Source organism: Channa argus, chromosome 21 (assembly GCF_033026475.1).
Source record: "Channa argus isolate prfri chromosome 21, Channa argus male v1.0, whole genome shotgun sequence".
Classification (NCBI taxonomy): domain Eukaryota; kingdom Metazoa; phylum Chordata; class Actinopteri; order Anabantiformes; family Channidae; genus Channa; species Channa argus.
Genome location: NC_090217.1, coordinates 8,746,319 through 8,768,819, shown reverse-complemented (window position 1 = coordinate 8,768,819; position 22,501 = coordinate 8,746,319). Strand labels below are relative to the sequence as shown.

At 41.3% G+C, this 22,501-nt stretch overlaps 1 protein-coding gene across 8 annotated transcripts in view; it reads right to left on the bottom strand.

The window, feature by feature from the left end:
• Positions 1–2,894: 2,894 nt before the first annotated feature.
• Positions 2,895–22,501, bottom strand: part of chchd3a (coiled-coil-helix-coiled-coil-helix domain containing 3a) — a 65,387-nt gene continuing 45,780 nt past the window's right edge. For 2 of the 8 annotated variants that reach the window (XM_067490747.1, XM_067490745.1), the window contains exons 8-11: positions 19,591–19,661; positions 7,828–7,963; positions 7,564–7,604; positions 2,895–3,585 (exon numbers count right to left, since the gene is read on the bottom strand). In XM_067490747.1, the coding sequence (XP_067346848.1) occupies positions 3,576–3,585; positions 7,564–7,604; positions 7,828–7,963; positions 19,591–19,661 (258 nt within the window). In that variant the 3' untranslated portion in view covers positions 2,895–3,575. The remainder of the gene's footprint in view (positions 3,586–7,563; positions 7,605–7,827; positions 7,964–19,590; positions 19,662–22,501) is intronic. The other 6 variants (XM_067490741.1, XM_067490742.1, XM_067490746.1 and 3 more) reach the window with 6 other exon arrangements.

Below are 22,501 nucleotides of genomic sequence, written 5' to 3'. Positions count from 1 at the left end.
TCAAAACGCACGATGCTTCGATCCTAGAACTTCAGACACCTACTGGAGATGTAAGGCTGCACCAGCTTTTGAATGCGGGCAGGCGCCCAAACATGGAAGGCTCTAAACGCTATCACAGGGGCCTTGAAATGGATTCAGAATTTCAAGGGGAGGCTGTAAATTAATCAAAAGAACTGTCGCATAATTGTCACGCAAAACCTTGAGGAAAAAGCTCAGCAGCAGCACTTGTACGTGACCTAGGAGGTTTCGCAAAGGTGATGGGGTGAAAGGGGCATGAGGGTAGCAATTAATCTTCAACTGAACAGAAAGACGTGTAACTGCTTATATGTGGTCAGGTGACATGTTTAAATCATGGAAGGTAAGATCAACATTTTTGTTCAACTTTAAATGAAAATGATTTGCCATTTAATCCCAAATTGTTGAGGAAACTCTGTAAAACTGTGCAGAAAACCATTAGATTCATTTAATGAGACCTAATGTCTTTTTGTGATAGAACTGCAACTTCTACACACTTAATCATACTTTTACAGTGCAACTGAAAAACCACTATCCAGCAGATAAGAGGGCATCTCTGGATCAAGGCTGATAAAAGAAATGCTGCTCAAAAGCCTCAACCATGATACGGTGCTCGACTGTAGGCCCAGCGCAGAGATCCAGTGTTACCGATTGTGTCAAACATGATTTTGGGATTACGGCGACTGTTAGCATAGAACAGTTGCACTCTTTGAAATGTTATTTAAAGTTGTGTTGAATATTAAAGATGAGGGATTTCCACATGAGCTGCACATTATTTAGACATTTTCAGCGTACATTTGTGTCAGGAAGTCCTATTCTCAGCTGCAATGTACTGGAAGTTTTTTGGATACGATTTTGATTATGATATTGTTTGGGTGGATTTTTACCTCAAACCTTATTTGACACAAATTATGTCCCACATCTCAGTAAGTTGTCAAGAGTGAATATGTATGTTTCCTTTTTTTCTTCTTATTTGGAAAACTACCAACAATTGTAGGTGCAGAAACGTGGTCTCGTTTAAATGAGACTATCATTTAATTTTTGTTTCCCATTTTGACTGGGAAACGCACTTAAATCCTGTGGAAGGCAAATCCAACTAAACAGATTATCACATGTAAATGATTTGACTGTTCAGAAGCGAAAAAAAAAAAAAAAGAACCAAATGAAAGCCACATCAAGTTTACCTTCACCTGAAATAGTATTTTTCAGACCCTCCAGCAGCCTTGGAGACCCTTCAGGAACGCTGAACCCAACTTGAACACTTGAGTAATTTTGTGCGTTGCTTAGTGCTCAAGGACTTCTCAGCCACACTTGTTGAAGTCACAATAAAATGGAATTAAAAAAGTTTTTTTTTTTCCTTTTGTGCATTCAGCCAATTTGTTTTTTATGAACACATATTCCATTATTTATTTCCCCCCCAAAAAAGTTATTTTATATCAAAAACTCATTACTTCTACTACCTGATAAATAGAAGATTTTAGGAGCCAAGTAAAGTCCAGCTAATACAGCACTACATTAACTTCCAATTATTCCAACCCCGCGTTCCGTCCTTCCCCTAATAGACTGTTTCTCAGGAAATACACGAAACTGCAGCAAAATCATTTTTCTTTAGAAGAAAAAGCACTTGCAACTCTTCATAGACGAGCTGCTGCTGAGTTGTTGAGTATTTTCACAGAAACTTGACAACTTCAAAAGGTTGTTGAGGTCGTCCTGGAGGCCTGGAGGGAAAGTTAAGCCCCATGTTAAGATCTTATGATTTTATAATTGTGCTGTAATTATATTATAGGGAATATAATCTCATCACAGACAGTTTACACCATTAAACCCTTATAGTGGCTCAGAGAGGAGGGTGCACAGAGACAAACACAGGAGGGAAAAAGAAATGGGGCTTAGGTTGTTCTGTGGAGAACACCTGCCATAAACTCCAATACCCATTATGCATAACCTTTAGAAAACCCCTCCAACACACACACACACACACACCCACGATGTATAATAGAAGTCAACCCCTAACCCCTCTGAGACCCGTAAGTCAAAAAGCAAAAGGACAGCTGACTGACAGACAGAGGCAGGATTAGTCACAATGAATCACACACACCAACACACACGCACACGAAGCCTCTCTCACTAGCTCCACTGCTCTTTGTGCACCACACACACTTTCTTCTTCTGATGACAGTATTAAGATACTGTCTCCTCTGCGAACGCCTGCCTCCACATCAAACCGAGACAGTCCCTCAGACAGGGATGTCAGACACACACACACAAAATTACTGCATCTAATAAGTGTGTGGATATCTGCACTCCTTCTTCGCCCACACATACACACTGTGAAAACACACACAAGTACATACAGTGTCCTTCTGCCCAGTTAAAGCCGACCCAGAGAGTCTAGCAGAGTGCAGACAGCGTGGAGAAACTGTCTCCTCCAAGGCCACTTTAGCCTGGGAGACTGAGCAGAGAAGAAACACACTCCAGGAAGAAATAAGCGAGGAGAATAAAGACAGAAAGAAGTAGATAAATGAGAGAAAGTAGGACAATAAGGGGGAGAAGGAAGAGGCAGACATGCCTGCTCTTTGCAGTGAAGACCTACAACATGCAGAGGATTCGCACAGCAGAAGAATTGACGGAAGATAAACAGACACGAAACAGAGAGGAAGATATGAACCAGAACATCTGGGATAAATATTTCCCATGCGGTTCAGTCCCCCCTCACTTGGGCTCTTTTACTCCATTTAGCAAAATGTCGTCGTGACAACACGAGGGCCGCGTAGCCATCAAAGATGTATACAATACTAGCTGTAATTAGCATAAAACACACACACGCATGCTCCAGAGACAGAGTCCACTAAATATTTATGGAGAAAAGTTCAACAACAGTTCCTGCATCGTTTCGTTTTTTTTTTTTTATTTCCTCTGATCAGACACTGTCACAAGTGACGGTACTGGGTGAATACTCAACACGATGATTGTTTTAATATTAACATAATACAAACTCCAACATGAACAGATGCAAGGAAGAAACAGATTGATACATGTGTATGGGACAGTGCGTTAGGAGCTGAACAAAACACGACTGACGTTATATTAGTAAAAATAGACTTTTAAATTCGGAATGGTGTTGGGATGAGTGAGCATGGGTCTGAGTGGTTTGTGATGGAGATGGCTGGCTTTCTTCAGGTGGTTCATTGTCCTTTTAGGAAGCCAAGGTCACGGGGTGCTGGGTGGCATTGGTCCCTGCTGTGTCACCAAATTACACACGGCAACACTGCCTCTCTGCCTTTCTTACAGAACAGACAAAGGGTAAAGGATGATGGGAAAGTAGATAAGGATGGAGGGAAAGCGTGTCTATTTCACACTCAGGATGCTGTGCTCGGTGCCTCCAGTGCGGTTCGGTTCAGTCCTCCACAGGGTCTTGAGGGCGTGTGCCTTGGTGCTGACTCATTCCTCTCATCTTCCTCTCTGGTTTGGTCTGTCAGTCGGTCGATAATCAGTAATCCCACGCAATAAATCCTTCATTGCGCCCTTATTCTTCCTCATTCTTCCTTAACCCCCAGTCCTCAACTTGTTCTGCAGACAAAAACAGTGAGGTAAGTGCATTAGAGAGCTGCAGAAGAAAATAAAAAATATCTAAATAGACAAACATGGAGCAGTGAAAGCTGTCATAATGATATTAGGACAGACGAGACTGAGAGAGAGAGATTGAGAGAGAGGGGAAGGCCAGAGAGTGCAATAAAGGGGAAGAGGTTGGAGTGAGTTCAAAAAGTAGAAAAAGGACCCGAGGGCAGTGGAATCCATGTTAGCGATAAGTGCAACCACAAATCCCCAGCACTCCCTGTCAATAACCATTTGAACCGGCGAATTGCAGCTGATGCCACTGGATGGAAACTGTCTAAGAGAAGATGAGCGAAGGGGAACAATAAGGAAGAGACACAAGAGGTATAAAGAGGGGAATGAGGTAGACAGAAGGTTAGAAAGACTCCTCGCTCACCAACATTATAAAGGTGTTGTGGATGAACCAAATCCAGTGACATTTCATTTATTCTGTTCATTTTCAAGATTATTCATCTGATGGTAAAACGTTCAGTGATAAAAACAGCTGTTCCTACTGTAGCATCAATGCTACTCTGTCCAAGTCCTGAGCAAAATCACACTTTGACGGAGACAATTGAGGGACGATCCAAGTTTTGTATTTTTAAACTTGGATCTTCTTTGTGTAGTTGTGGCTGCCATCGTTTGTATTTGTCACAATAACAATATAGACAGTATCAAGGTAACTGCACAGGAACATGGCAGCATCTTTGTAATTAATTCCAATGGGGCTAAAAGAATTAGAGATGCACCAATCCAAATGATATCCATGCAAATAGTGGTCTTCTTAAAAGTTCCCTGTGGAGGTTTCTTTGAACTCACAAACATGCTGCATGTTTACATTCAGTGGTTCTCGCTGATTCGCACTGTGTATTGAGTGTTTGCTTACTTCAGTGCACATCCTGCAAACATGTCCTCACAATGCCTACAAAAAGTTTAACAGTCTTAAAAGCTTTTTCCCTTTTATTTATATAAATCAATCAATCAATCAATCAATCAATCTCTATTGATATATCTATATCTATCTCTCTATATCTATCTTCCACTTGAAAATGAAAACAGATCTAGTGAAGGAGGCACCTGCGACTCCCCTGAAGGACTAACAAGCAATGAGAGAGACAATACAGACAACAGCTGCTACATGGGTCCTTCAGCAGTCACACTGCTTCTTCTAATGGCCAAAAAGGTCAGTTTCAGTCTCGTTACACCCTAGAACCTTCGAACTTCCACTTGACTTCAGGTTATCCCACATACCTTGTGACAAACTCTAGCAGAGATTTAATTTGAGTGAAGATCTGTGGCGTAGGCCAGGATACTGACTCGGAAGAACCTGGACCTTTCAGACATTTATACTACAATCCTTTAAATGCAATCATTGCACTGAAGTGATCTCCATTTAACCAGCTGTGGGAGGAGATACTGTGGGAGGAGGTGGGTGAATTCGGGGTGAATTCAAATGTAATCAATCATTTTCTGTTTTCTTTTATTTTAAATTCATTTGGATTACTTTAAAGAGTACTGTTTTCACCTTAACATGCATATTTTTATATATATCTTCTCAAAAACCCAAATACAATTTACCATCATTCAATAAATGGTGCAAAGTCCTTACTTTTTAAAGGCACTGTAAAAATACCGCTTCATCATACTACTAGTCCTTCATAAATACCCACTAGTGTACTGCTAATCTTATTTATTAGGAACTATTCAGTATCAGTTATTGTAGTGCTGCTACAGATTTTACATTGGGCATTGCTGAATGATTAGTACTTGATATTGGCAAATACCCTGGTGGTTTACTAGGTTTTGGTTGCAAACTAAGCGCAAACTAAAGTAAATTATCCATGCTACATTATTTGAAAGACAAAAATCAAAAAGCAAGAGCACCTGAAATGTCATTATATGCCTCCATTGCACAGGAGGTAACTCTGTTAAATCATTAAAGCACACTTAAGAGCAGTATTGACTGAAATGCTGTCTATATTAAAGATGATGTGGCGGTTCTGTGAGCCCGCCCCCTTCTTTCATTTTTATCCTTGCAACACACAACACCCTCCAAAATCACAAACAGGGAAGTAGCTTAGCACTTTGAGAGTAAAATGGAGATGGAAGGGTCAGTCTAAAAAATGAAGTGGAGAAGCAGAAGATAAGGAGCAAGAGGCGGCCATGCGGCAAGAATATGGAATGAGGAGGCGAGCAGTGGATGGAGAGATTGGCCTCCATGATAAAGTCTTATTCATAGCAGGAGAGGCAGAGAGAAAGAGAGACTTTATCTGTCCTTCAACTGCCTCTCCCTCACTGTTTGCTATCGAGACCTGTTAAGTGTTGAATGCATTAGAAATGTGACTAGGGATGAAGGGATAGTGGATGGAGGGATGGCAGCAGGGCAAAGAGGGCACAAAAGAGAGGAAGAGTGGGTCTAAATGTTATCACTGACTGTGGCGATAAGAACGCTAATTATCAGTGACAAAGGCCAAGCAGCTGACATCGCGTCTGTCTCAGCTGATTTTAGTTGAGGGGTCAATATTGTAAAGCTGAGATTTGGAGGATTTCATTTTGATCCTCAGCGAGACGGCATCTTGGACATCGCTCTCTGTACCCACGGTGCTGTGGTGTTTAGTTGAATTTAAAATCTGCAGCGGCAGGACGAAAAAGCATAAAACAGAATGTGCTGTTTGCTATCACGGGGAGAGCGAGAGGATGAGAGACGGCTATTCGGGAAAGAGGGCGTGCTTGGATCTCCTGACCTTCACAGGTCAAAGTCACGTCCTTTAACATTTCTTCTCGGTGCAGATTCCTGCCTGGCTCTGATAAAGCTGTGTAAACATCCTAATCACCAAGCTGCATCAGCTCATATCAATCCCCCTTCATTCCTTCCCCCGTTTTGTCAGCTGTGTAATTCTGCATATTATTCCTTTAAAGCCTTATCACAGAACTGTTTCTTTTGCACCTAATGATTTTAAAAGCAAGTCTTATCCAGATAAGCACAGATGAACAGGAGTGTGCCGTGATTGCTGCAGGCTGATAAACACAAGCGGATTACCATAACGTCTCAGGCTTGCTTCCAAACAATTTACAAGATCATAACAGGATCCGGACTGTGAACATACCCTTGCTGAATCTTGACAAGGCTACAGGTAGCTCTCTTAAATGCACACGCACGCACGCACACACACACACACACCCACAAATACACACACACACACAGAGAGACAACCACATGATGAATAAAACATTGTGCAATTTACATGATGTATAGCTTGAAAATCTGCCTGCATCTGACTTTTAGATGTAATACTAATACCCACGAGAGCGAGTGGGAGACACGAAACTCAGTTTTCTTCATTTCCGGCAAAAACAATGCAATTGTTTAAAAAAATCTAATAGAAAAGCTCTATGAATGTAAATTGAGTCTTTTTGAGGCCAATAGATGTTACATATTGCAAAGTGAAAGAAGGGATTCAAGTTAATATCAACCTGGGTGACATTACATTTACCACAGAGTGTGTGACCGCATGAGACTGAGGGTGAAAAAACATTTGCACTTGGCAATGAAAGTAGCAACGGCTACTGCATTGGTCTTATTACATTAAAACACACACACACACACAGTTGGGGGAACGCCTGTGTCAGCAGGTATTATGAAAATAGACTGTAAGGTTTAAATAGGCTATTTAGAGTTTATTCGGGCGCCAGAAGCCCAGTGGAAATGATATTCCCCCCGTCTAAAAGCAAGAAGCCAATGCATGTAAATGGATACTAGTGTGTATGTCTGTGCAGCGTGTGTATATTATATTAATTGATTTCGACATTTAAAAAGGGGATGGCTGTTCTACTGTAGCTACCATACAAACCTGTGATACATATAGCTATCACAGATGAAGCCACTTTGAAACACACACACATACAGATTAATCTGAAAGCTACACTACAAGATTAGGAAGCATTACAACTTACATATCATCTGTCCATGAGGGTGCATGCACATACGTGTCATTCTTCAAAGGGAGAAAAATGTTTTTTTTTTTAAGACTCAAGCTTCACAGATTTTCTCATGTGCACAATATGCACACAGTGAATTCATTCATTTCACTTAACAAGCAAACACTACACATATACATAATGTTCATGTGCAAAAGATAAGAGTCGTGTATCAAATTTTATTTCAATGAACTATGACAAATGATTAAAGATAAGTAGCTTTGTTCAGAAGATACATACCTGTTTAGCATTGTTGACACACTGTAGGTAAAGGGCTGCTATGTTGGAGCAGTGAAGGGTTTTTCCAATGTTCTCTTTGTAGCATGCAAGGATCTGGCCCTGCAGGTCTGCACACACAGGATACACCTCATACCGCCTGCAGGGGTGAAAAGCGGAGAGAAATAGTGTGAAGACGAGGCAAAATGTGGTGCTAGAGAGGAAAGGCAAATGGGGCAGCAAAAAAAAAGAAAGTGTGCAGAATGAGAGATAAGGAAAAGAGGATGATGTATAAAAAAGGTCTGAGTCAAAAATATGTGAGTGAAAGAAAAGGAGAATTGACAAAATGAGATTGAGATATAGAAATCGAGAACAAAAGAGAATGAATAACGGCCTATTGTTGGTTTGGAAAATGAACATAACAACCATCATTTTCATCTCAGGGGAGCTCATGCATTATTACAGCACACTGAGTTATACTGCAGTCAGGAGTGTACACCACTACATTCGCCATTGCTGCTGTCATGCCAGCCCCAAACCACATGAGGCAAGGCTCAGCATTACTGTATCTCCTTGGCTAAAGGGTCAAAGGTCAATCCAGCAACATACTGACAATGAGAAGCAGCAAATTAAGCTTGCAATAATGGCTGCAGCCCTCGAACAGGTAGATGCATCAGCATCATTGGACAGTACAGACGAGAAGCCAACTCTGCAAATCAATATGTAATGCAGAGTGAAATAAGCTTTAATCTACACAAGCAACAGTCTTCACTTGTTACAATGTGATGATGATAATGATGATTAGGTTAACATTACCTGCAAGCTAAACATACCTTCCTGATCCATTAGTAACTCTTCTTGTGTCTTATCCCTGAAAACCATTTAAAAGGCCTCACAGAGGAAAGTATTGATCAGTCTACTGGGTACCAAAGAATCCATACATTAGCACAGATTGGACCCTGGAATGCATCAACCATATACAAACTAAGTAGACTTCCATGGACTGGTCTGAAAAGGTTTAAAGTAAACCCTTTAGGACTGAAGAGAGGGTTGTTGCTGTAAAGAGTCTGACTATAGGTTACACATTACTACCTATCACGCTCAAGTCTGTCCTCGAGGTCTACCAGAGCTTTGACTCGGCTGTCTCAGCTCGTACGATCCAGATGCAAGCACTTTTAATGACAGATGCTGTGGCAAACTCCAGTGCATTTAAATGAGACACTTTTATGAGAATGTGTACAAGAACTGGACCCTATAGTCAATCTTAGCAGTGGGACGTACCACCAGCGCTGATGCTGCGCCCAATGTTAACTGCTTTTGTCTCTCTTTTCACACACCCCATAAAAATCCATAATGACGACACATGCCCGTGTGAGGGCTATTATGCTAATGGTGGTGTCATCGTTTTGTTCACACCAGTGCTCAGGACACTCCATCTGCCTCACTAAACACGCTTTGCATGGGTGTGAGAGCGAAAGAGATTTTGCCAGTCAGCAACTCTGGAGATCTCAAAGGAATATTTTGGGTGGGGGGGGTAGTGAAACAGAGCCCCTTTATTCAGAACTGGATGTTTGATTTGCTCCCTGGAGTGAGAAATTACCCCCCCAACTGGATACAAAGCAGTGGCTTGATCGCATGGGTCATTAACCAGGGTGCACCGCCGCAGCAACCTGGTGCGGTGAAGATACATATGTGCATCACTACATGCTTAAAGTCGATAGAGCAGCCAAAAAAAAAACTATAATCCATGAATGTACACATCAGTCACAACATGAGATGCGCTTCCTACACTTTCAACCACTTAAAAAGCTTTAAGTTTGAATAATAAACACTTTCCAACATTCAATACTTTACCCAGCAGGTAAAAGGGCAAATTAAAATCTGAAGCTAAGCAACAGAAATGACAAAGAATAAGAATATTAAACTCAGACACTCAAAACACATTAATGTGCTTCCTTGCCAAGACCTAAATCAAAAGATTTATACTGTGTCTATACCGTAAGTGTGAAGCCACAGAAAGAATCGAGTTAGCTTAGTGCAAAGACCAGGAAACCAAACAAATGGTCTGTGCAACGATGCAAAAATCAGTGGCTACTCCATGAAGTTACAACTCTATGCCAAGACACAGCCTGACACAGAAGCTGTCTGCAAAAGAGCAAATTGTTGTCTTTACACTTTTTTCTACAGAATAAACAAAGAAGATACAACGTGTTAATTAGTGAGCTGCAGGGTAACCGTTTCCCCTGTATCCAGACTTCACGGTGATCTAAGCAGCTGCTGGCTATGATGTTGATTCCTACTGTATAGACGCGGGTTGTTACATCTCATCACATACTGTGACTCTTTGCAAAACAAGAAGTGCTTCGTTTAAATGCTGGTCCACAGACAGGCCCGAGCCTCGAACAAGCCCTGACATTTCCCACTCTGAGAGCAGACTGGAACATTTCTATGCTGGGTGTGGAGAATGTTCTACAATTGTGGAGCCATCAGGGATAAATTCAGTCATTTACTAGGCGCTATGACAAGGCCATTGCTTTGCGTCAGGGTATTGAACGATGACAGCAGCGCTTGCAGAAATTGCTGCCATCCTATGGATCCTGGCTCTCATTTATTATACCGCCTATGGGCATCTACAGGGACAAGACGAGCCACATACACCCACTAATTACTTTCTTAAGCGTTAGCGTTAATGCCAGGTGCATCCTGCTGATACAAACCACAGTGTTTATCACCACTAATGGCCTCTGAGAGAAAAAGGAGGACAGAGGAAGGGAAGGAGAGTGAGCAAGAGGATGAAGAGATGAAGAGCATTTCTTGATGAGAAACTAGACAGTGGTACTTCTATTTTTGCTTGCTCTCATGTTCTCAGTGGGGAAGGGGTTGAGACAGTGGTTGAGTTAATCATGGAGACAATAACACTGTCACACACAATCTGTGGCGGCACATTGAATCCTCCATCATCTATCATTAAGATTAACATTAAGTTCGTGCCACCGACCACACAGAGCTGGTTGGGAAGGATTACAACCTCCCTTCCCTCCTCTTTAGTTTTACATTAGGTGCCCTCCTGTCATTTACTACAGTATGATGACCATAGTGCTTAGCAACAAGGTGGGCAGATACAAATTCAACTTTGATTTCAATAACCACAACCACTAAAAGACCTTCTGTGTATGAAACTAGCCTGTACTTTCTGTCAACAAATACAAGTCAAACCCATTTTGACCTTTTTCAGCCCTGGCTGTGTCTGACTGGATGAGAACTGGTGAGTACATGATGATGTATTTGAGTCACTTATCAGTAGAATAGAACATGGCACTCAATTGTCAATGTGTATGTACTGTTTTTCTCCAGCAATGCCTACGTATGACCCCTCATCACATGCACTGAGCACTTCAAACAGAGTGATTTCGCATTCTCAGACTGTTACATTTCAGTATTTTATAGACTAGAGATTACAAAATTACATAAAATTTTACAAAATAAAATCAAAAATTAGAACCTTTTTTTCCCAACCACCTGACACCTTAGTTAAGCAAGCAGAAATGCTACTGTAGAAATATCTACACACATGCATCTCTAGATAATTCTACAAGTTATAGAAGCAGATATTACTAATAAAGGTTCTAAATCAGTGCACTCTGTGTTTGCACTATATATTTCCTTCATTCCTCTCTCGTTTATTCCATCCCTCAATCCCCAGAGGCTCATGGGATATTTAATAAAAATCAAAGCGGACGGTGATTTGAAAACAAACAGACATATCAAGCCAGATACAGGCCATTTTTGGTTTGTGTGTTTGTGGGTGTGAGAGAAGGAGACAGAGAGACAAAGTGTGCATGCTGCAACCCTATACCTCAGAGACAGTAAATTTAAACAGTCATATTGGGGTCTCGCCTTGTGCTATCAATAGCAGTAAAGGTCTCTCCTTAACACCTTGTCCAACCCACCCCCCAGCAAACACACACAAACTGAGTCCATATTGCCTTGATCCACTGATAGAGGGAGGAACGAGGTTGGTTAAGACATCTATGTTACAGTGTCTGTATCATAAATCACAAGGCAGAAGGCAAAAAAAAAACAGAGTGTGTGTGTGTGTGGGGGGGGGAGAGACAATAGACAGAGTGGGAGTGAGGGCAATCCATTGAGAAAATATGCTTTATTAGACAAACTGAGACAGAGGTGGCCAAAGTGTGCTGTGAGAAATAGAACAGAAAAATGATGGAAAAGAAGATCTGTGTCTCCGGAGAAATGATATGAGAGCTAAGAGAGAGATGGGTATACGACAAGCAGAGGAAACTTGTGAAGTTCTCGCTTTACTTCCATTGCAAAGTTTTCTTTCAGGAGAGAACAGAAAACGAGGTTGAGAAGAAAGGACAGAAATGATATGAGAGGGTGACTGTGTCCCATTTAACATGTAATAAAAGAGAACAGATTACCTGCTCACTCCCTCTCACTGTCCGTCTCCCTCCTCAAGGTGTCCCTATATCATTTAATACAATCCCTTCCTTTGAAGCCTTCCGTTGCAGCAGTCAGCACATTCCCATGGAGGGGGACATATTCTGAAGGGTTTATGGCTATGGCTTCACACTTTAAAGAACATATTGACTGCGAGCGAGGGGACGTATTGAGATTGATGCTGAGATTTTCATACAATATGCATGTGTTATGCCAATAGTGCGAGAAATGCTATTAGTCAATTTCTCAAACCAACATACTGTGTATTGACCATGACTACCATCTGCTCCAACAATGTAGAGCTGTGCACTAAAGTGACATTCATAGATCTTTGTTAGGACAGAACTTGCTTCAGTGGTTCAACAAAGTGTCAGACACATCTGGAAACAGGCACGCTCATCTGTCATAATTTGCTATACACTTACCCAACAGTTTATTACAGTAGGTACACCTGTTCAACTGTCGGCCAATCACATGGCAGCGACTCACTGCATTTGGGTAATTAAGCAACAATTCAAAAGGGCTCAAAACATTGTGTCCAAAATTGGACAACCTAAGGTAGGAAAAATGTTGCTTGGGCTGCAGTGACATTCTGAAAGTAGGGTCAGAATGTGGCTTAAAAAAAACCTTAAAGCATGGATCCATCCTGCCCTGTACCATCGGTTCAGGCTGCTGCTGCTGCTGGTGTAACGGTGTGGGAGAATATCTTGGTACACTTTGGGTCTCTGAGTACCAATTAAGCATTGATTAAATGCCACAGCCTACCTGAGTACCGCTGCAGACCATGTAATCCCTTGCATGACCACAGTGTACCTCTCTTCTGATGGTTTCTTCCAGCAGGATAAGGCACCATGTTACAAAAATCAGCGACAGCAGATGCAGGGACCGATGATTGCCAATTGTCTTATGGACTCTCAATTGCCCATAGGTTTGACTGTGAGTGTGAATGGTTGAAGTTCTGTACATGTCTCTCTGCTTAGCCTTAAGATTGACTGGCTACCTGTCCATGGTGTACCCCACCTCTCGCCCAATGGCAGCTGGAATGGGCTCATGCCACCTGACAACCCTACATGGGATAAGCGGTTCCAGATAAAAAAAAAAAAAAAAAAAAGATAAATGGCTTTTCTAATGGTTAAAAAAACAAAACAAACAAACAACAACTTGACGAACAATGGCTTCAGTCAGCTTTCACACATGTTGCCAGAAATTCTTCATGTCTAAGACACAAAATCAAACCACACATACACAGAAACAACACATAGTGCAGCTCCACTGACAGTATGGATTATCCTAGCCTGCCACCAGATTGAGTTCCCAATCACCACATTGTGTATTTGTCATCATTTGGGTCCACTTAAGGGTTAATAGGGTTAAAGGGTGGGTGCTGGTTTCCCCTTAAAAAGCCCTTGTGTTCTCCCTACTTAAGGCAGGCGTCAGTAGCGGGTTGGGGGGGTAAATAAATACAAATGATCCAGTTAAGGAGAAAAATGACACACATTTCACTCACGCTGCTTTTTAAAAGCAGACCTGAGTGACCCCCTGCAGTGAAATCCATCAGCATGTATAAGAGGCTGAACGGGAGAGAAAATGAGAGAGAGAGAATAGAAAGAGTGAGTGAGAGCGGCAGAGAAAGCGAGAGAGAGATGGAGTCAAGAAAGCGTGGGGGACAAAAGACTGCAGAAGAATTGAGAAAGAGTGAGTGGGGAAGGCAAAAGCAGGCAATAACAAAGACAGAGTGAGGGAGGGAGATTTAAATTAAGACAGAAAACGTTTCTAAGTGAGCAGTGAGTGAGTCAAATAAGGACGAGTAAGCGAGCAGAAAAGAAAGGGAACGTGTGTGTCTGGCCCCAAACAGAAGACGTGTTTCAGATGTTTAACACAGACAGTACCAAACGTTCAGCGGAGACATGTTCACTGGTTTAGGAAAGCTTTTCTGAGACTCCTTAAAATCACATGGTTTATCCAAAAGTTAATGGTGAGACCTTTGTGGAAATATCTAAATATATGTAAATATATGCAGATACTCTTATCCAGGAAATGCTTTATATCAGTTCTTTTATGTTCCATCATTTATGTCACTGTACTGTTAATGTACGGGGAAAAAAAAACAACAACAAATAAAACAGAGAAGCAATAAAAGCTGAGTGGGTTTCTCAATAATTTCTAAAGTCACTAAATCATCCACTAAAAGGTGCATTGTATGTCCACGTGTGCGCCCACGCAGGTCCACTGAGTTCCGTGTGCTTTTCACAGCCAACACTGCAAAGCTCTTAAGGCCAAAAGAAGAGCTTTTAAAGCAGTTATTGACTTCTGTCTCCTCAGCTGACCACCACCTTGTATCTGCGCCCTGGTTGCCTAGCTACTGAACTGTGTTTTAACCTCACCTGACAAGAGGGGCCTTACCTTTCTGACCACTTCAGAGACGAGCGCCTTTAAGACCACAAGTCAACTTCTTAGCTGCTAAATTAATTGCTATTATTTTTAGTAATTAAAAGCGCTGCCTGGCACATTTAAACATCAATAAATCATGACTTCATTAGTTTTGGGAGATGAGTATGACTCCCTTAAACAAATAGGAGCACTGCCAAGAAAACAGACGGCTTCTACACCTTATTTAAATTTTTTAGCAGCAGGGTGGATTTTGCAAGAAACATGCAGGTATTTCTACAGCTTTTTTTTTTTTTTTTTTTTTTTTTTTTATCCCCCAGAGATGTGAAAGACAAAAACAATGCACAAACGCTAAAATCCTGCGATGACTTGTATCAGAATTATTCTGTTGTATTGCTTTAGGCTGCACCTGTGTCCACTTCAACTTCATGACCAAAAACACAGATTTTTAGAAAATTAAGGAAAGTGGGGGTTTAAAAGTGAAACCACTGGCTTTTAAAATGTGTACTGTAGTTTGACAAAAGTTGACGAATGCAACATAATTACTAAAGAGTTAGCTTGTGTATGTTACACCATGTAATAAAATCTATACTTCTATTATTATCTGTTACTGCTCACCTGGTCAGGGTCACGGGGGGGGGGGGGGGGGGGGGGGGGGGGGGGGGGCAGGGGAACCTACCCCAGCTCTCACAGGGTGAGAAGCATGGTACACATTGGACCGGTCTATCTCAGGGCAAACACGGGGGAGACATACACAGACAACCATTCACACTCACATTTACACCTACGGGCAACTTAGAGCAACCATTTAACCAGACATGTCTATGGACTGGCAGGAATAAGCAAGAGGAGAACATTCAAACTCCACACAGACTCCTCGTTGGCTGGCAGAAGTGGGCGATCTTCTAGCTGTGAGGTGTCAGTGCTAGGTCCTCCACCACCATGCTGCCTGTCTAGATAAATAAATGAAGCAAATCAACAGTGGCTAAAGTTTTGTACTGCTCAATGTCTAAATGTATAAATGACTAAAAGAGGGATGGCTGGGCTCTTCTTTCTCCCATATGCTATGGAGGAGAAGACAGACTGCCAGGCGTCGTCTCTTGACCCAGGCAGTACCCCACAAATGTTGGGAGGCAAAACAATGAACCATTCACCACGACATTTAACAAGTTTTGCTCCACGCCTACTTATCCCACCTGTGCGTGTGTGTGTGTGTGTGTGTGTGTGTGTGTGTGTGTGTGTGTGTGAGAACAAGCACAGAGACAAGTACTGTGGCTGTAGTTATTGTTAAATGGATTAAAATTTTAAAAAGATTTATTCAAAAGATCTGAAATATGAACAACAGAGAAACGAAGCGAGTGTGTAGCCTGAGGGAGCAGAACAGTGACAGTGAAGCAACAGATGAAAAAGGATTTTACTCTCTGTGGCAAACGCTTGGCTTAAACACATGCATGCACATTTTTGCGACATAGTTGTAAAAAACAGAGCTTAATGTAGTCTAATCTTGTAACATGTGTCATCATCAAGGCAGAAAACTCAGTTTCTCAGATTTCCAAAGAAAGACAAAGACAGAGTTGATGGTCTCAGTACTTACAGCATTACACAGCCTTGCCAAACCCACCCATTCACCAATATTTGATGTCACTGTTCTATCTCAATTCTTCAGGGACTATGGACAGAAACAGAATGACTGGCTTCAACAAAGAAGCCCAAACCTCACCAAAGGTTAACACTGACAGCAGGGCTTAGGACTTCACCACTGTTCTTTCATTCCCTATTCCTTCTTTTCGCATAATCTCACATTTATCATTTTCTTCCAAGCCTGTCAAGCTCGCATTTCAAACTAAAGCCCCACTGGGTCACTACAGTCTGGTGAGACATCACACACACACAGTCCAGCTCAGATATCCACGCTGAGCATACACCAGCGCACTTGAGCGCACTCAAATTCATTGATCATCCAACAGAAAAGCACATGTGCACTGTTACATACATGTAGTGCAGTAAAGGTCACGTTCGGAGCTGGACACTGTGATAATGCATCAGACTTCGATAAACAACTAGTGGTGAATGTGGCAGCATATAAATCAGGTGCAGAGAGAGATAGCCTCCTTTCCACAGGCGAGAGGGAACTCTTATCTGCAGTCTGTGTAACAGGGAGAGTGAATAAAAGCTTTGGTCCTATGTGTATGCTTGTGTCTCACATACTGGGTTATTACATTATTTATTACAGTACATGTTGCGTATGTTCACATATATGTGGCAGAACTGTACAGCAAGTCTTTTGTCTTGGTCTTTGAGAGCAGGATGATGCCCTGCAGATACAGCCTATTTATAGTTTTGCTGTCGTTTTGCTCACTTTAAACAATAAAGTTTATGTGTCTATAATATTTTGGGGGACAGCTTTTAGAGGCACAACGTAACATGCATGTATGTAAGACTGCATATGTATATTTAGTGTAAGTATATATGTGTGTATGCGTGTTACTGTATGCGTTTGGATGTATTGAGGTCACAGTGATGCAGTAGCGTTCTGGTTGGGAGAGCTCCATCATTCTCAGAAAAACCTGGTGGGAATATTGCACTGCAGGTAACACCTGTACTGCACACCTATGCAAACAACTACACAACTCCCTCCCTGGAGAACCTACCTCTCACATTTTCATTTATTTCCTTTGACATTGCCAAAGGAAATGACCACACTGTACTTCTGCTAGTGTATTATTACTGCAACATGCACACTGGTGCACACTGCTAAAGACTGTTTGTTACCTGATACATAGTCAACTTGTGTACATTACAAACATTATTGAATTCAAATTCACCCCAAAAGACAAGACTGGCAATAACACTAGAGAAATATGATCAGGATACAGTAGATGTTTTAGAAGTTTTTATGTTCGTGTTTTGCTACCTAGAATGTGTTCTCCCCATCCAACCACATCCTTAACAAATCTTCCATAAAGTATATACACAGATGTTATAACTCTTGACATATGATCTAATCTTCCCCTTTACTATAATCTATAGCTTAATATAAACCTTACTCTAATCAATCCCTGGTGCACTATCACTCTCTTTACAGCTGCACTGTCATGAGCTAGAGTGGGGAAATGAAGACATTCTAATAAGAAAGATGTCATCTCCCACACTTTATAACATCCTCACATTAGCATATCAAATGTTAATTCTATCAAGTATGGATAAGACCCCAGCTTTTCCTGTCTTTTTTTTAATCTCCGAGGGACATTTTTAACTTTGAGAAAAGCAAAAGCCTGTGTGAGACAAAAAAAATATTTCCTCTTATTATTCAACAGAGGCCACAGATAGCATCTTATCTCTACAGGGTCTCTGTCATAAGAGAGAGAGAGAGAGCTTTGAGGAAAGGCAAACAAACATTACGTTCACAAAAGATGTTCGACATATGAGTCCATGCAAACATACACCATCATGGATGAACTCACACAAATAAACAAAGATGGGCCAAACACGCCCTTATAAATCCAATTAACTCTCAGCTCTGATCCCCTCAGCGCATCCCTGCCCCCCATCTTGTAACGCCAGACCTTCCCGCCATTTCATTAGCACACAAACACACACACAAGTACTGTACAGATGCCCCCCCCCCACCCCCCACCCCCCACTCTACCTTTCCACCTTTGTATTGCAGTCACCCCTCTGCTAATGCACCTACAATAATCCAATCCGCCAATCATTGCTCTCCATGCGAAGGCCTGTATCACATGACTACCCGCACGTTGGCCTGATGTTCACTTGCAGTTAGCGCTGTCATTTGGCACTAATGTTATTGCAATGTTTTTTTTTTCTTTAATGTGATTTGGGAAGTCTCAGCTCCAGCTTCCACCAGTCTAGTGCTAAACCCCCAGTGGGCTGGGCTAATCAGTTTCCAGCATTTCTGAGGGAGACAATGATCCCAGTGTTAGCACTGGCTAATGACAAGCTAACACAATTAGCCTAGCCTCCCTGGAGGAGAGCTTAGAGCCACGGCCCATTCTTGCTCCAACTCCTGTGGGCTCCTCATCCACTCTCCCTACATTACTATGGAGCCTAATGGCCTCTTATTAGAAAGACAGATGGAACACGGATGGGGAAGGATTCTGCATCTTCTTGGGTTACATGTATGTGTTGGATATGTGCTTCATCCACGACCGCTTAGATGTTTAATACTACCTCCCACGCTAACAGCTTCAATTAAGCAATTAATTTTTTTCTATTGCAAGGTGTGGTTGGAACCCTATTGGACTCATAAGTGTTAACAAGGACCACACATGTTAAAATGTATGGACTCATAATACTATGATTCACTCTGGATGAAAAAACAAAACAGCCACAATTACTGTTTCAATATTTCTTGGGTATAGGAGTAGTGGTTAGTAGTTTGAAAGACAGGTAGAAGTATTTGAAGTGAGTGTTGAAGTGATTTTTTTTCTTCAGCACAGAAAATCGTACACCTTGTGTCTGGATGTGGAAAGCACTAGCCGTGTCATAAAACTGATTGGTTACAAAACTGTTAATCCTGGTTGAGCCAACCATGGTGGAAGATCAAGCCTAACACAATTAATGGTACTCCTCTAACTGAAATATTAAAAGATCGCAAGGAAAAGCGTTATTTAGCTATCAACAACATGCGATCAGGCTTATCAGTGAAATGCATCATCAGCATCAGCTAATGGTCCAGGACTAATGTGATTCTGATTGAAAGACATAGCTTACACTGTGGCTACCATAATTAAATTGTGTCTTCAGTGCTCAGCATGGAGATAAACTAATTTTTTTTTTTCTTCATGTAACAGTACACGTAGAGCTTACAAACAATGGAGATCAGAATAACTGCAGCAATAGCAAAAATTCTAAAACTACATACATGCAATATTATTAGTTGATAATTCAAAAGCATTGATCTGCTTTGGATCAACTTACTTGAACTTGGCATTCACTTGGTCAGCAGCTTTATGGTAATTCTCTGTGGTGACCTTGTAGAAGTGAGCACTCTGCAAGAGGAGTAACAGACAAACAGAAGCCACTAGGTGAGGAAACTCAACAAAATGATTATAATCTCTTATATATATATACAAAAATAAATAAAGAAATCCACTCCCTTCCCCCCCCCCCATCTTTCCTGCTATTGAATCTTGTAAACGTTTCAGCGGATAAAGTCCCCTTAACAGTTTACATTCAATAAAGTCCTATCTGCAGTACAGTCAAAGCAACACGGCCCTGCCTCATCTGCCACGATTCAAACTTCATTAAAACTTTATGGAAAGGGATATTGAGGGCAGAGGTCTAATACAATTGGTCAATTTTCCATAACATGGAAGTTAACTCTATACTGCGTGCAGGTTGTAGTATTTTTGTATTATGTCATTGTAAGCATGTGCACACTTCATTTGTGCATTTGTGTGTGAATTATGGCTTTTTGTACATGTATGTGAGTGTTTGGGCTTACCCTCTCACAAAATGCTGCTGTAATAACAGGCAGCAATTCTGTACGGTCAGAGGATTGCTAGTCAACAACATACAGACCACCGGTCATAATCCCCCAGTGACCCATAGCAAATGAACCCATAGCAAGACCACTCAACCTGAATTACCTCCTCAAAAAAAAAAAGAGCCATATAACCCAGCTCCTTGGCCATTTACACGATTCAAGGAAGAGCTTTTTGCCAGCCCTCTGTGGTTGTTGTGCACATTTATGAACAAAGGCTGAGAGGTTGTAAAGTGTGATGGGAAGCTTGATTGAGAGTTCTGTGAATCCAGAGGCAAAAATATGTAATGTCTACTACTGAAGTACTTACACTTGCGCATAAACATTTTATATCCATTAAAGCAGACGTACTTGTGTCGTTCCTTGTGTGGTTAATGTTAAAACAGAATAAACCCACTACTGTGCGATGCAATGGAGGATATATTTTTATTTTACCTTAGAAATGTGATAAATTTCAGCCTCTTGGTACTTTCTGTCCTAGCTTAACCTCCTTGGAGGGAAGACATTCATCATAGTTCAGAAAAGATCAATGGGAATGAACTGCACTGCTAAAAAGATCAATAGTCATGTGTTGTAGAGCTAAAAGAAGATGGGACACGACAACGCTGACAAAAGGTCTGATACAGATTTGAGCCCTCTTCATTTGGACGGACTCTCATACAGAGGCTTTGAAATGGATTACAGACATAATTTGAACATTTTTTTCACATCAATACATGCACTTCTCCGCATAGCAACCCAGAAACATATTAAGATATGCAGACAGCATATATACTAGTGCTTCAAAGAATTATGCGTTATACTAAAACATAGAACTACCTCATTTATGTGCATGTTTAGTTTTACAGATGCATTTGGTTTCATTTTGTCAGTTATATCGGTTGCGAGAAGTCTCACATCCTCTTTGGAAAATTAAGTCAATCCCACACAGCTGGCCGACATTTACCAGGAGCAACTAAATTGGAGTTCAGTGTCTTGCTCAAGGACACTTCGATATGTGACTGGAGGAGCAGCAGCAGATTGAACCAACAACCTTGGGAGTCGAAGAGGACTGCTCTACATTCTTAGCCAAAGTCCTCCCGATTTAACAAAATGTGGGAAAATGAGGGGTTTGCAGGTGTTAGCCTGTATGTAAAACACAAAAAACTTACAAATAACATTTAGGAGATAACTTGATAGCCTGTTATATTTGTGGCCCTTTAGCCATTTAAGTGATTTTCAGTATAGATAAACTGTCAAGAGCTATGGAAAAGGATTTAGGAGAAAGGCTTATTCACATATAAAAAGACTTAAGAGATTTTGGGAGCTGCTAAAGAGGGTAGAATAAGACTTGTCCTGGCTGCCAAGATTGAGTCATTGGAAGGGACAGAGGGAGACGGAAAGTGCTGGATTTGGGTCTCTGTCTAGAATACTAAGTATAAGGTAATAATACCTGCCTAAATGGCAGAGCTGGCACTAATCAGCGCACTAATCCACCTGGGAGGACAAAAGGCCATGTGTGACAAAGATTTCAGAATCACTTAAATTTTATGTACACAAATAAGGCGTACGCACACACACAGACACAGACGCACACACAGACACACACACACACACAGACTACTGGCACAAAAAACATGGCTACATGTGTGGATGTTGCCAAAAGCATCTACACATTCTGTACCCTGGTGGTTAGATAGAACAGGTGACACATGAAAAAAAAGGGGGAAAAAACTGACAGAAGAGTGCAATTTGTGTGATTACTGAGTGGTCTCAAATTGTGATTTCCTGCTGTTGCCACAACTGATTTAGAGAGTGGCCCTGACCTTTTATTAGCCCTGAGAAGGGAAACCATGCTTGGTTTGGCTGAAAACATTATTCCCTTGACCAAAATGAAATCTTTTCAGAAGCTGTAAGACACAACCTTGATGTAAGTCTCACAGAAAGATGATTCTTGATCAGTGCTGCAAATCTTTGTCAATGAATGAAAACAACTGTGACATTACATTAAACTGTGGTACTGTGCATTTTCTCATTTGCAAGCAAATGCCTACTTATCTTGAATAAAACTCTTCTTCTATTTTTAATTCTATTTACTCTATTTGTTTTCCACTAGGTTTTTAGCTCAACTGGAGCAAATGTGCTAGTGGGGGGTGTCACAGACAAATTAAGCCATTATTCTTAATGTGCTGCAGCGATATGGGGAAGATAGAAGCTGCAGCCCAACACAGGCTCCAGCTCAATTTAGAGAAAGGTCTCCGATTTTTAATGAATGAAACAAATAACTCCCTGTGCTGATGGCTCATTTCTCTTATCTGCTGAGGAACAGGAAAGCAGAGATGGAAGAATCCCCACTATGGCCAGAAG